The sequence below is a fragment of the Oncorhynchus gorbuscha genome, linkage group LG03, assembly GCF_021184085.1.
Source record: "Oncorhynchus gorbuscha isolate QuinsamMale2020 ecotype Even-year linkage group LG03, OgorEven_v1.0, whole genome shotgun sequence".
NCBI lineage: Eukaryota > Metazoa > Chordata > Actinopteri > Salmoniformes > Salmonidae > Oncorhynchus > Oncorhynchus gorbuscha.
Window position 1 is genome coordinate 37593519 of NC_060175.1, and position 13911 is coordinate 37607429.

The 13911-nt window shown below is 42.6% G+C and overlaps 1 protein-coding gene and 1 long non-coding RNA gene across 2 annotated transcripts; both read left to right on the forward strand.

The window, feature by feature from the left end:
* Positions 1-627: 627 nt before the first annotated feature.
* Positions 628-5488, forward strand: LOC124020055 (Krueppel-like factor 15). Its single transcript, XM_046335473.1, has 3 exons — positions 628-775; positions 1756-2884; positions 4106-5488. Exons 1-3 carry the CDS (start codon positions 661-663, stop codon positions 4272-4274), a joined length of 1413 nt encoding a protein of 470 aa, XP_046191429.1. The 5' UTR covers positions 628-660; the 3' UTR covers positions 4275-5488.
* A 600-nt stretch (positions 5489-6088) lies between these two features.
* LOC124020066 lies at positions 6089-8277 on the forward strand. Its single transcript, XR_006835896.1, has 2 exons — positions 6089-7175; positions 7225-8277. It is a non-coding gene; the product is annotated as an uncharacterized LOC124020066 (long non-coding RNA).
* Positions 8278-13911: the final 5634 nt, after the last annotated feature.

Consider the following 13911-nt stretch of genomic DNA (forward strand, 5'->3'; position numbering starts at 1 on the left):
ACACCCCCAACCACCCCGACGGTTGCTAGATATTTGCTTCATACACCCACCCACTCACACCGACCAACCACCCTCCTTTCCTTTATACCTAAGTAACCTTCTAACTTATGTAACCATACCAAACGTGACACATAATAATTTGAGTATCCTGGATTTACATTAACTATGTTATGTCTAGTCTATGAGACCAGTCTGAGTCTAATGTGTATACATGTGCTCTCCGCAGGGCTGACAGACACTCCAACATTTGGTTAACCATGAAAAAGGCTATAATTCTTCATCCTAATTAAGCAATGCATAGGCTATAATTTAACAAAAAGTCCATCGTACCACCTGCTACAGTTCAAAACTCTGCCATCTTGTCAGTTCATGACACATGGTTTCTGAATGAGCCACGTTGTAAGTACGATATAATTTTGAAAACACTGGATACATAACTGTGGTGGCGTTAATTCTAATTTTCCCGGTGCCATAGGGACAGTCGGCCTAGATTAATGACGTTTCCAAAATAATGGGGGAAAAATAGCGTCCATCAAGCGGAAACCAATTAAATCTCTTGTTTTAGGGCGAGCCTCCGTAACCTTAGCCAACCAAACAGACGGAATTGGATCCTTGCCTCTGAGCGTACAGAAATGCAGTCATGTGATGGGCTCATAAAGAATGCCAACATGGAGCCTTGGCAATGACGGGATCTCTGCAACAATAACACGACGGACAAAAAACTTCGAGGACCGTGTATTTCGAAAGCTCTTAATATATTTCATGATAATAGACGGTAAGTTCGCCATTACTAATGTTAGTTGTTCTTTTCGTTTGCGCTGGATGCTTAGATTTGTATTTATAGAACCCTCCGAACTTGAGACTCGTGAATTCCTGTCTGGCTGTTGCAGTCAGGTGGCTTGCCATGCGCCTCGCCTGCCCATGCGCTGAGTTTAAAAGCAGTTGAAGTTTTAAATAATACTGTTTGCTGACGCCGAATAACGTTTATCGATTGTATAACATTATTCACTTTGGTGTAATTACGCACTTATTACAGTCCTGCACCATGTTGTTTAGCGCCCGAGACCCATATGGGCGTCATGTGGGAAGTGTTTACGCTGGAGGCGTCATTGTGCACAATGTATCCATTTAATTATCCCGCGTGTTGCTTTATTGTTATGATGGTCGAATTAATGAAATCAAATGACACATTAGGTTTATTATTTTTAATTTGGTGGTAGATCTATTTGCTCTGTTTTAGCACATGTGTTTAGGCCTTGATACCATTCGAATTAGATGTTTGGCCTAATCATTTGTTGATTGTTAGCTTTCAGCCTATTATTACCTAGCTCTGGAGAACCCAATGGGGGTATACACATTTTACAGCCGGCCCCACTTTTGGGTTCTCAGTTGATGGTATGGACCACAGCTGGCTCTATGTGAACACTACAATCCCAACACTCTGGCTGAACGCAAATACGCTTCACTTGCAGTATGGTTTTGGAAACCTTTGGAACTTAACGTTAGTATAAGCGAGAAAGAATCTTTCAAATCCAAAAGATACACGTTTATGCTGGTTTCACAAACCACCTTGGTTGACACATCCTCTCACCTTGCACTCGCATTTCCATTGGACCATTCCACATTTCCGCTGTTCCTTCAAATACAGCTAGGTGCAATTTTCCTAAACAGCATATCAGTATTAAATATTGCATTCTTATTCATGTTTAACCGTTCACATTTTTAACTACGCTATCCCTCACATTTTCTGTGCAGGTGTAGTGAGAAGCGTGGTTCTCTGCTCAACTTTCCTGTGTATCTGGACTGTATCAATGGTGTCGTTACGCAGCAGAGCGCTGGTCTCTGATAATGACCTCTTTAGGGACAGTGTTCGTCTGATCTCCCTGGAGCTTGAGGAGGGAGAGGGGAGTGAGGGGAGGAGCGAGGGGGATAGCTTTGCCTCCGGTTACAGCCCAGATGCTGGGGACATTGGTGCTCGGCTCAGCTTCAGCCCTGGAGAGGAGGAAGAGGAGGAGGATGATTTTACCCCCATAGAGCGGGATAGGGAGAAGCGAGAAGAAGGCATGCTGCAGAACCCCAGGCTGCCTGACTTCAGCCCCCGCCTGCCCTCGCCCTTCTCTCCCACCCTTGAGGACATCGAGGAGTTCCTCAGGGAGAAGATGGAGCTAGTGAGAGAGGGGGTTCTCTTCTCTAGTGAACCCATGGAGGAGCCTGCTCCCTCCCCTTCCAGCTCCATTGAACATACTCTCTCCTCCCCAGGACGACAAAGTGACCCAGGGACCAGCGCTGCCCTGTCACCCCCCAACCCACAAACCCCCAACATCCCTCACACCCACAGCCCAGCAGCCCCGTGCCCCTCCCCATCCTCCTCCAACCCCTCAGTGCTCTTGGGAGCACCCTTGGTACTCCAGGTCCAGTCGCTGCCGCTGGCCCAGCCTCTCCCCCAGACAGGCTCTACTCCTGGGCCGTCCAGTGGGCTGAGACTGGCCCACCTGGTCTTGGGGCTCCACGGAGGGCAGAACTTTACCCTGCTTGCCTCACAGGTGCCCTCTGCCCCAGCCACCCTTCTCAACGTAGCCAGCATGGACGCCGGAGTTCCAGACCAGAAGTACGTGAAGATTGCCCCTCTACCGATTACCGTGAGGATTGCCGGGGGGCTTGCTGGGGCAACGGTGGTTGGGGGTCACAGTGGAGGGGCCGTGGTGAAAGCTGTGGCCCCACATAAGGTGAACAGACCCCCTCCTACAGAGACGCTGAGGGTGCACAAGTGTTCTCATCCAGGCTGTGAGAAGATGTACACCAAGAGCAGCCATCTGAAGGCCCACTTCCGCAGACACACCGGAGAAAAGCCCTACACCTGCAGCTGGCCTGACTGTGGCTGGAGGTGGGTTATATCATAACAATGCTAGTCAACATGCAGAAAACACAGGAAGCTTAGGTTTGTTTAGTTCATTATCATATAGGCTAGTTATTAACATGTGATAGGATAATTAAACAGAGAGAAGAAAGCCTGTAATGACTAGTTCAAAATGAAGTGGGTGTAATGATGACAGTAGAAAACATGCTCTATGCCCCTTGTTAGGATGTTGACACAGTATTCCACTGTAATTATTTTGCAAAGCTGAGCATAAAGAAAAATAATATCTGTCTGTGGAGGTAGGGAGTAGAGCTTTTATAAGACAATAGAGGCTCTGCTAATATGAGATATTACAACACGCTCACAGTTTCTAATATCCCTATAAGCAACTGCAGTGAGCTTCCTAAGGGAAACGTTAGGGTTATTGAGGTAGTTGGAGGATGTGAAAGGATATGCTTATAATGTTTGTACACGGAGTTTACAAAACATTAGAAACACCTGGTCTTACCATGACATAAACTGACCAGGTTAATCTAGGTGAAAGCTATGATCCCTTATTTATGTCATTTGTTAAATCCACCTCAATCAGTGTAGATAAAGGGGAGGAGAGGGGTTAAAGAAAGACTTTCAAGCCTTGAGACATGGATTGTGTATGTGTGCCATTTGGAGTGAATGGGCGTACAGTACAAAAGATTTATGTGCCTTTGAACATGGTATTTTAGTAGGTGCCAGGCGCACCAGTTTGAGTGTGTCAAGAACTCCAACACTGCTGGATTTTTCACACTCAACAGTTTCCCGTGTGTATTAAGAGTGGTCTGCCACCCAAAGTACGTCCAGCCAACTTGACACAACTGTGGGAAGCATTGGAGTCCACATCGGCCAGCATGTTGACTCCCTGTGGAATGCTTTCGACACCTTGTGGAGTCCATGCCCCAATGAACTAAGGCTGTTCTCAGGACATAAGGGGTGCAACTCAATATTAGGAAGGTGTTCCTAATGTTTTGTACACTCGGTGTGTAATGTAAATACTGTTTGACCCACCATTTAGTGTTCCTATTTTCCTCAGAGTTGAGTCTGAGCGCTAGTCTGGGGTCTATCAAACAGTGGGAATAACCGGTCTCCTGACACACTTAGCTGTAACCGACTGAATGTTTAACTCAAACATTTCGAATTCAGAAAATTATCAAAACACCAACTTGTTTTATCGCAGGGCTTTGGGTGTTGACCTGTGCTCCTCTGTCTCTGTAGGTTCTCTCGTTCTGATGAGCTGTCTCGTCACCGGCGCTCCCACTCCGGGGTCAAGCCTTACGAGTGCTCTCTGTGTGAGAAGAAGTTTGCCCGCAGCGACCACCTCTCCAAACACACCAAGGTGCACCGCAGCCCCCGGCCTGGCAAAAACATCAGAACTACCGTCTGACCCAGCCAGCCCAGTCTGGATCCTGATGCCACCCACCCACCTTCACTCACCCTTAACCCTGTTACAGCACTTGACCAGGACGGCAGAATTATAAGAACTTGCATCCAGAATTCAGAGCAGCCTGGTCCCCTACCTTTACGCTGGCTGTGCTTGCCCAGCCCAACCCAGCTCAGTACAATCTCAACCTCACCATGGGCTGACAGACTCATGAGACTCATCCACCCAGCCCTACCCCGCGGAGGCCTTGCCAGAGAGTCTGGGTCCTCATCAGGACTCTGGTGATATAAAAGCAGTCCTTGGCCAGAATGTAGGGCAGGGTTTCCCAAACTTGGTCCTGGGGCCCCCCCTGTGTGCCAATTTAGATTTTTTTTTTCCTACACAGCTGATTAAAATAATCAAAGCTTGATGATGAGTTGGTTAGTTTAATCAGCTGTGTAATAATAGGGCAATAGGGCACTGAATCTGATTCAGACCCTAACCGGCCTCTGCCGCCTCCCCTCCCTCCTGCAACCGGAGCAGATGAGGGCTTGTCCTGGTGCTACACAGTGAGCTAACAGGTAACGGCCATTTCAGGGATGTGATTGTTCAGCTTAAAGAAGAAGTTCACTTTATTTGAACCAAATCTGTATTTTGAATGTAAATGGCATGTTGTAAAAGTGCCCAGACACTCGATACTGTGTCATTCTAAACTTTATCCGCAACGATATTCAATTTTGTGCGACTGAAGCGGTTTCCCCTCTGCAGATGTGCTGCTTCTCCGTGTGGAGAAGTCTTGTGGGCTACACAGAATTATCACTTGAGTTGCACAAAATGGAATATAACGTTGCGGATAAAGTTCTCGATGACACATCTAAAGGCCTGCATCACTATACTGAGAGCGTTGCTGTTTCTAAAATGATGTATTTCTGTGTTTTTGGAGCCTTTGATCATGTTTAACTGCAGAACGAGCATGAGGAATTATATCGCTGGTGGTGTAAGTTTCTCAAAAACAATTGATTGTAAAAAAGTGTCTGGGTACTTCTATAACATGCTATTTACACTACAGTTCAGAAGTTTGGGGTCACTTAAATTTCCTTGTTTTAGAAGACAAGCACTTTTTTTGTCCATTTTAAAATAACATCAAATTGATCAGAAATAGAGTGTAGACATTGTTAATGTTGTAAATGACTATTGTAGCTGGAAACGGCAGATTTGATTTTAATGGAATATCTACATAGGCGTACAGAGGCCCATTATCAGCAACCATCACTCCTGTGTTCCAATGGCACGTTATGTTAGCGAATCCAAGTTTATAATTTTAAAAGGCTAATTGATCATTAGAAAACCCTTTTGCAATTATGTTAGCACAGCTGAAAAATCTTGTCACGATTAAAGAAGCAATAAAACTGGCCTTCTTTAGAATAGTTGAGTATCTGGAGCATCAACATTTTGTGGATTCGATTACAGGCTCAAAATGGCCAGAAATAAAGCACTTTCTTCTGAAACTCGTCAGTCTATTCTTGTTCTGAGAAATGAAGGCTATTCCATGCGAGAAGTTGCCAAGAAACTGAAGATCTCGTACAATGCTGTGTACTACTCCCTTCACAGAACAGCGCAAACGGCTCTAGCCAGAATAGAAAGAGGAGTGGGAGTCCTCAACTGTCAGCTTCATTAAATAGTACCCGCTAATGATCAATTAGCCTTTTAAAATAATAAACTTGGATAAGCTAACACAATGTGCCATTGGAACACCGGAGTGATGGTTGTTGATAAGGGGCCTATGTAGATATTCCATAAAAAATCTGCCGTTTCCAGCTACAATAGTCATTTATAACATTAACAATGTCTACACTGTATTTCTGATCAATTTGTTGTTATTTTAATGGACAAAAAATGTTTTTCTTTCAAAAACAAGGAAATGTCTAAGTGACCCCACACCGTTGAATGGTAGTGTACATACAGATTTGGTTAAATAAAGTGAACTTCTCCTTTTAAAGCGGATTTCAGGCCTAAATCGCATCCTGCTCAGCCCCCCCCCGCCATACATATACACACACCTCGTTACCCTGAGCAGATGACAAATTTGTGACAGGCAGTTGCTCACTGTATAACACTGTTTTAAATGTAATGTAATTGTGTTTAAAACCCTATATTGTCACACATTCTATTCTACATATTTAATTGTTCTATGAATCTGCTTCATGAGTTACTCTCTCTTCAAAACAGTTTTAGAGGGCAATGCACCATAAATAACCCAGCTCATTCTAGCCTGTAATCTGTGCTATTAGCCCAGATGAAAGTACTGTGTTGATATGTGAGTTTAGAGATTCGCTCAGAGAACAGGTGATGAGTCTAAATCTCTTAAATATCCCCTCCTGCTCCCCACGGTGCTAAACTTCTGTCCCAGTCACATCCCTACCTGACCCTACAAGGGCCAATCCAGTAGTTTTACCACCGCTTCCCTGACCTCGTGCCTCCTCCCACTCCACTAAAGACCTCGGGGCTGCAGACTGGTGTCTGTTGGTTTTCACCATGGTACTTCACTGTTCCATTATGTAATAACTGGTTCGTTAAGAATCCACTCACACCCACCTGGTTTCCCAGGTTTGCATCAGATGCTGATTGAAGGGTAAGAGAGACTGAGTGAAAACCAGCAGAAATCATAGCCCTCCTGGTCCATGCTCTTAAATGACTGGAATGAGTCAAAAAAATATATATATATTGCCAAACCTAAAGTCCTATTTGACTTTTGTCACCTTTTTGTGCTATCTGCTCACAAACGGTATGATGTAGAACCTATAAGCTATTTTACTTTATTTCTATGTCTTTAAAATCAATGTTGAAATTACAAAAGTGACTCGACTTTACAATGCAAAGTAACCAATTTTGTAAGGAACTGCTTAGTCATTTACAGTAGTAGAGGTTAGTATGTTAGGCCAGCAAGCAAAGCTAATCATTTACAGTAGTAGAGGTTAGTATGTTAGGCCAGCAAGCAAAGCTAATCATTTACAGTAGTAGAGGTTAGTATGTTAGGCCAGCAAGCAAAGCTAATCATTTACAGTGTAGTAGCCTACTCAACCTGAAAAGAGCAGCTGATCTTTGTCCAATCTGTATCCATCAAATATCACATTTACAGAACATGTAGGAGCTCCTATCCCGAGACAACCCCCCTCCCAGTCAGTATATTAAGCTATCCAAGGGTGTCTGTGCTTGATTCTCTCATGTAGCGTATCTTGGTGAATCTGTAGAATGCTATTGAGGGGTTATCAGGTCAACCAGACAGGAATGAATTATGAGACCCACTCTAACATTAATGAGTTAACCCATCACATCCCATCAAGATGAGCCCTTTGTTCTCAAGTGCACTTACTGTATGTTAGCAGGAGGTGCAGCAGGAGGGGGTTTAGCATGGATAAATGCTATGCCAAGGACTGGAGGGCTCTTATGGGTATGTAGGCTGTATCTATGGGTTTGAGTTTAAAATGGTAAAAGGTGCTTTTTCAACAGGCTACTGCACTTAGGAAATCATATAGAGAACTATGGACTTTTCAGGGTAGCAGTCTTGGCCAACATCCCTTGAGGGAACTGTACTCACATTTGCCACCCATCACATTGGTTCAGAACTTTTGCTAGAAACACATGTTGTGTTGCCTTTGGATGGGTTACCTCAGAATTGAGCACTTCATCAACAGCATCACTGGTAATCATCACCATCAAATGGCCTATTACACAGTTTGTTCTTTGAGCATGACTAGTTCGAATAGATCACAACCACACAATCCCACTCAGACGTCTGACCCAGCTGTGTGTCCATGGCTGGTCTAGTCCCTCTGATTCAGTCCTGTTGTGTGTTCCCCTTCCTGCCTTACCTTTAACCATGGGGTTCTCTCTCCCAATAACTATATCATCCAAAGTATACACACACTCAACTGTACTGTATGTTTGCTAAAATACAGGTTCTATTTTTTCAAATACCAGAAAAGCTATTTTCCTATGTATGATAATAAAGGATAAGAAAATTGAAGCATCATCCTCATTTTTATTTGAGTCATCATGGCTTCTGTTTTGTGGATTTCAAGACACAAAATGATCCATGCTTTCATTGGAAAGATCCAAAGATTGTAAAAGCGTTTATTTTTCTTTTCTTCAAACAATGGTGAGGATTGTGACAGTGGGTAGGTGGTGGCACAGCAACCACAGTGGTAGGCCATTCCTACAAGACAATGCCTGGGAAGAGAATGCCGTAGGCTCCAGTACTGTGAATGATGGCATATTTCTACCATTGATTCCGCTGTTACAGTGTGAAGGAATGTGGGTGTTCAATATTAGAGAGAGAGAGGAATTCTCTCTGCACTTCAGAAGCCAGCCTGCCTGTAAAACTGGAATGTCTGGCTCTGTGTGGAGCTGAGTTGTTCTGGGAATGTCTAGGGAGAAGTCTGGGTTGCATTTCATTTTTTCTTTTTTTAAATAGCATCCCCTGCCCTTTTCATTCCCCTTCACAAACCTAGGATATCTGGGTAGCTGTAAGCCTCCATCACTCACCCTAGGGCTTTTGTCAATTGGTTTTGCCTAACTCATGCGTCCTCTCTCCTCCGTCTTCTGGCCTCTTTTTGGACAAAGGTCAAAAAGTCGAGGAGAGGGAAAGTATGTGAAAATGTGCTTGAATGAAATGAGACTCCTCCAACCGCACGTCGTTAGCCAAATAATGTTTACAGGGTGGAATCCCAAATTGATGGTTATCAAAACAAATGCAGCTAATTGTGCATTTTTGTTTTGATATTAAGATAAGTAGCATATCATTTTTAAATGTTAGCATGTTTTTCTACTTCGAGAAACAATAGTTGATTGAAAAGTGGGTCAGAGAGGAAGAGGTGAAGCGAGAGTCCCAACTCTGCCAAAAGTCTGTATTTTCCAGCAGGTGCCATTTCTTTTCCTTTGCTAACCAAGCGAGGAGGTTTTGTATAGCGGTCAAGAAGTGTTGAATTTGGTCAACAAGAAATGTAATGGCTTATTTGCTCGAATATAAGTTTTGTAATGCTTAGGTTGTTAAGAGTGTACTGATATGTGTAGGACATGTGGCCAGGGGCACAACTTTGGTTTTAAAAGTGGGGGGTGGGCATAACCTGGCGGGGAGTTTGGGGGTCCTCGCTCAGACTTTCCTTGGGCATCTAATACCAATTTCCACACAATCTAATATTACCCTTTTGGGGTCATTTTTGTTGTAAACAAGAATAGAATATGTTTTTCTAAACACATACATAAATGTGGATGCTACCATGACTACAGTTCCTTCGGAAAGTATTCAGACAACTTACAGCCTTATTCTAAAAAAATTTTTTTTTAAACATCCTCAGTAATCTACACCCCATAATGACAACGCGAAAAAAGATTGTTTGATTTTTTTGCTAATTTATGACTAATAAAAAACAGAAATACCTTATTTACATACACAACTGTTCAAAAGTTTGGGGCCACTTGGAAATGAACTTGTTTTTGAAAGAAAAGCCTTTTTTTGTCCATTTAAAATAACATCAAATTGATCAGAAATATAGTGTAGACATTGTTAATGTTGTAAATTACTGTTGTAGCTGGAAATGGCAGTGTTTTAATGGATACCATCACTCCTGTGTTCCAATGGCACGTTGTGTTAGCTAATCCAAGTTTATAATTTTAAAAGGCTAATTGATCATTAGATCAATTTGATCATTAGAAAACCCTTTTGCAATTATGTTAGCACCGCTGAAAACTGTTGTTCTCATAAAAGAAGCAATAAATCTGGCCTTGCGACTAGTTGAGTATCTGGAGCATTAGCATTTGTGGGTTCGAATACAGGCTCAAAATGGCCAGAAACAAATACCTTTCTTCTGAGAAATGAACGCTATTCCATGCGAGAAGTTGCCAAGAAACTGAAGATCTTGTACAAAGCTGTGTACTACTCCCTTCACAGAACAGCACAAACTGCATAGAAAAAGGAGTGGGAGGCGAGTGGGAGGCCCCGGTGCAAAACTGAGCAAGAGGACAAGTACATTAGTGTCGAGTTTGAGAAACAGATGCCTCATAAGTCCTCAAATGTCAGCTTCATTAAATGGTACCCGCAAAACACTAGTCTCAACTAATCAACTAAACTAATCCAAGTCTATAATTTTAAAAGGCTAATTGAACAGTGAAGAGGTGATTCCGGGATACTGGTTGTCTAGGCAGAGTTGCAAAGAAAAAGCCATATCTCAGACTGGCACAATAAAAAATAAAAGATTAAGATGGGCAAAAGAGCACAGACACTGGACAGAGGAACTCTGCCTAGAAGGCCAGCAAAATCTGCCACTCTTCACTGTTAATCACTTAGCCTTAAAATTATAAACTTGGATTAGCTAGCACAACGTGCCTTTGGAGTGATGGTTGCTGATAATGGGCCTCTGTACGCCTATGTAGATATTCCATAAAAAAATCTGCCATTTCCAGCTACAATAGTAATTTACAACATGAACAATATCTACAATATCTGTATTTCTGATCAATTTGATGTCATTTTAATGGACAAGGAAAGTGCTTTTCTTTCAACAACAAGGACATTTCTAGATCCTTTGCTATGAGACTCGAAATTGAGCTCAGGTGCATCCTGTTTCCATTGCTCATCCTTGAGATGCTTCTAGAACTTTATTGGAGTCCACCTGTGGAAATTCAATCAATTGGACATGATTTGGAAAGGCACACACCTGTTTATATATAAGGTCCCACAGTTGACAGTGCATGTCAGAGCTAAAACCAAGCCATGAGGTCGAAATAATTGTCTGTGGAGCTCCGAGACAGGATTGTGTCGAGGCACAGATCTGGGGCATTGAAGGTCCCCAAGAACACAGTGCCTCCATCATTCTTAAATGGAAGAAGTTTGGAACCACCAAGTCTCTTCCTAAAACTGAGCAATCGGGGGAGAAGGGCCTCGTCTGACAGAGCTCTGGAGTTCCTCTGTGGAGATGGAAGAACCTTCCACAAGGACAACCATCTCTGCTGCACTCCACCAATCAGGTCTTTATGGTGGAGTGGCCAGACGGAAGTTACTGCTCAGTAAAATGATAGGCCCTTTGGAGTTTGCCAAAAAGCACCTAAAGACTCTTAGACCATGAGAAACAAGATTCTCTGGTCTGATGAAAACCAGATTTGGCCTGAATGCCAAGCGACACATCTGGAGGAAACCTGGCACCATCCCTATGGTGAAGCATGGTGGTGGCAGTATCATGAGGTGGAGATGTTTTTCAGTGGCAGGTACTGGGAGCTTTGTCAGGATCGAGGCAAAGATGAATATAGCAAATTACAGAGAGATCCTTGATGAAAACAGGCTCCCGAGCGTTCAGGACCTCAGACTGATCCCAATCTAACATCTTTGAAGAGACTTGAAAATATGTACAGCAACGCTCCCCATCCAAATTGACAGAGCTTGAGAGGATCTGCAGAGAAGAATGGGAGAAACTCCACAAATTCAGGTGTTCTAAGCTTGTAGTGTCATACCCAAGAAGACGCAATGCTCTAATCGCTGGCAAAGGTGTTTCAACAAATTACTGAGTAAAGGGTCTGAATACTTATGTTAATGTGTTAACCTGTTTTTGCTTTGTCTTTATGGGGTGTTGTGTGTAGATTGATGAAGAAAAATCATGTTGAATATATTTTAGAATAAGGCTGTAACGTAAAAATGTGGAAAAAGTCCAGGGGTCTGAATACTTTCCGAAGGCACTGTTTGGACAATCCTGAATAAATCATGATGAGTGAGAAAGTTCTAGACGCACAAAAATGCTATCCTCCCCTGTTATTGTAATGGTGATAGGTTAGCATGTCTTGTGGGTATGATATTTGTGCGTCTAACTTTCTCACCGATTATCATTCACAATTCATTCAGGATTATCCATAAACATGGTTGGATCCACATTAATGTAGAAGTGTTTAGAAAAATATGATATTCTTATTTACAATAAATGTGACTCCAAAATGACAATACATTATTTACCATTAATTTCTACTGGACACAAAATAATCTGAAACAACCAAAAACAAACAGCAAATGCATCCAACAAATGTGTGGAGTCTCAAGCTTGATGTAGTCATTGTGTGCTATGAATGTGGGACCAAATACTTTTTACTATTTTTAATGCACATAAGTGAATTTGGCCGAATACTTTTGATCCCCGAAAATGTACAGGGACTATTTACAACAAGTGCTCTAATTTCTAAACGGTTCACCCAATATGGATAAAAATACTCCCTCAAATTAAAACTCATTGTTCGATTTAAAATCCAAACTTGGACTATCGAGCCAAAATAATTTTAAAAATCCCAATAATTATGGAGGGTACTGTAATTCATATAGGCCTAATAGTACTGTAGAGCTTTTTTAAAAACTTGTGCACACTATATAGCTGGATTGCCCTGTCCTGTCCCTAGGGATCCACCACCCTGCAGCGCCCCAACTCAGCACACCCCACTCAGCTTTAGGATCTTAGTGAAATATTCATTTCTGGATTCAGGTGTATTAGACCAAGGCCAGAGTGACAACAAACAGTATGGCAGACCCCCAGGGCCAGGTCCGAGTAGCCCAGCAGCTAGGGATCACCCCTGATGTAGGCATGTTTTCAAAACAGACTCCTTTTGTTGTACAGTATTCCATATAAGGCATCCAAACCAGTGGAGGCTACTGAGGGGCGAACGGCTCACAATAATGGCTGGAATAGAGTAAATGGAATGGCATCAAGCACACGGAAACCATGTATTTGATACTGTTCCACCTATTTCCCTCAGGCCATTACCACGAGCCCGTCCTCCCCAATTAAGGTGCCACCAACCTATAAATGATAGGTTACACAGTTTCTTCTGCTAAGTCTCCAGCATCAACATTTACAAGCAAACACAAATAGGAAGAAGGGAGAATCTGTAGACATGCTGCAATAAAATAACATATAACATGTGTAACATACTCTACCAGAATTCAGCCAGCCTTCACAAGAGCATAACATATGCAAATATGTCCCGTTTTGTGTTGTACACCTCCTGCAGAGGAATTACATTTCTGAGTCCATGATATTCATATTATCTTCTATGGATGGTCTTAAACTGCAGTAATTTATGTCTGAGATTATATGAACATAACTGGGCATTCCAACATACAGTGCCTTGCGAAAGTATTCGGCCCCCTTGAACTTTGCAACCTTTTGCCACATTTCAGGCTTCAAGCATAAAGATATAAAACTGTATTTTTTGTGAAGAATCAACAACAAGTGGGACACAATCATGAAGTGGAACGACATTTATTGGATATTTCAAACTTTTTTAACAAATCAAAAACTGAAGAATTGGGCGTGCAAAATTATTCAGCCCCCTTAAATTAATGCTTTGTAGCGCCACCTTTTGCTGCGATTACAGCTGTAAGTCGCTTGGGGTATGTCTCTATCAGTTTTGCACATCGAGAGACTGACATTTTTTCCCATTCCTCCTTGCAAAACAGCTCGAGCTCAGTGAGGTTGGATGGAGAGCATTTGTGAACAGCAGTTCAGTTCTTTCCACAGATTCTCGATTGGATTCAGGTCTGGACTTTGACTTGGCCATTCTAACACCTGGATATGTTTATTTTTGAACCATTCCATTGTAGATTTTGCTTTATGTTTTGGATCATTGT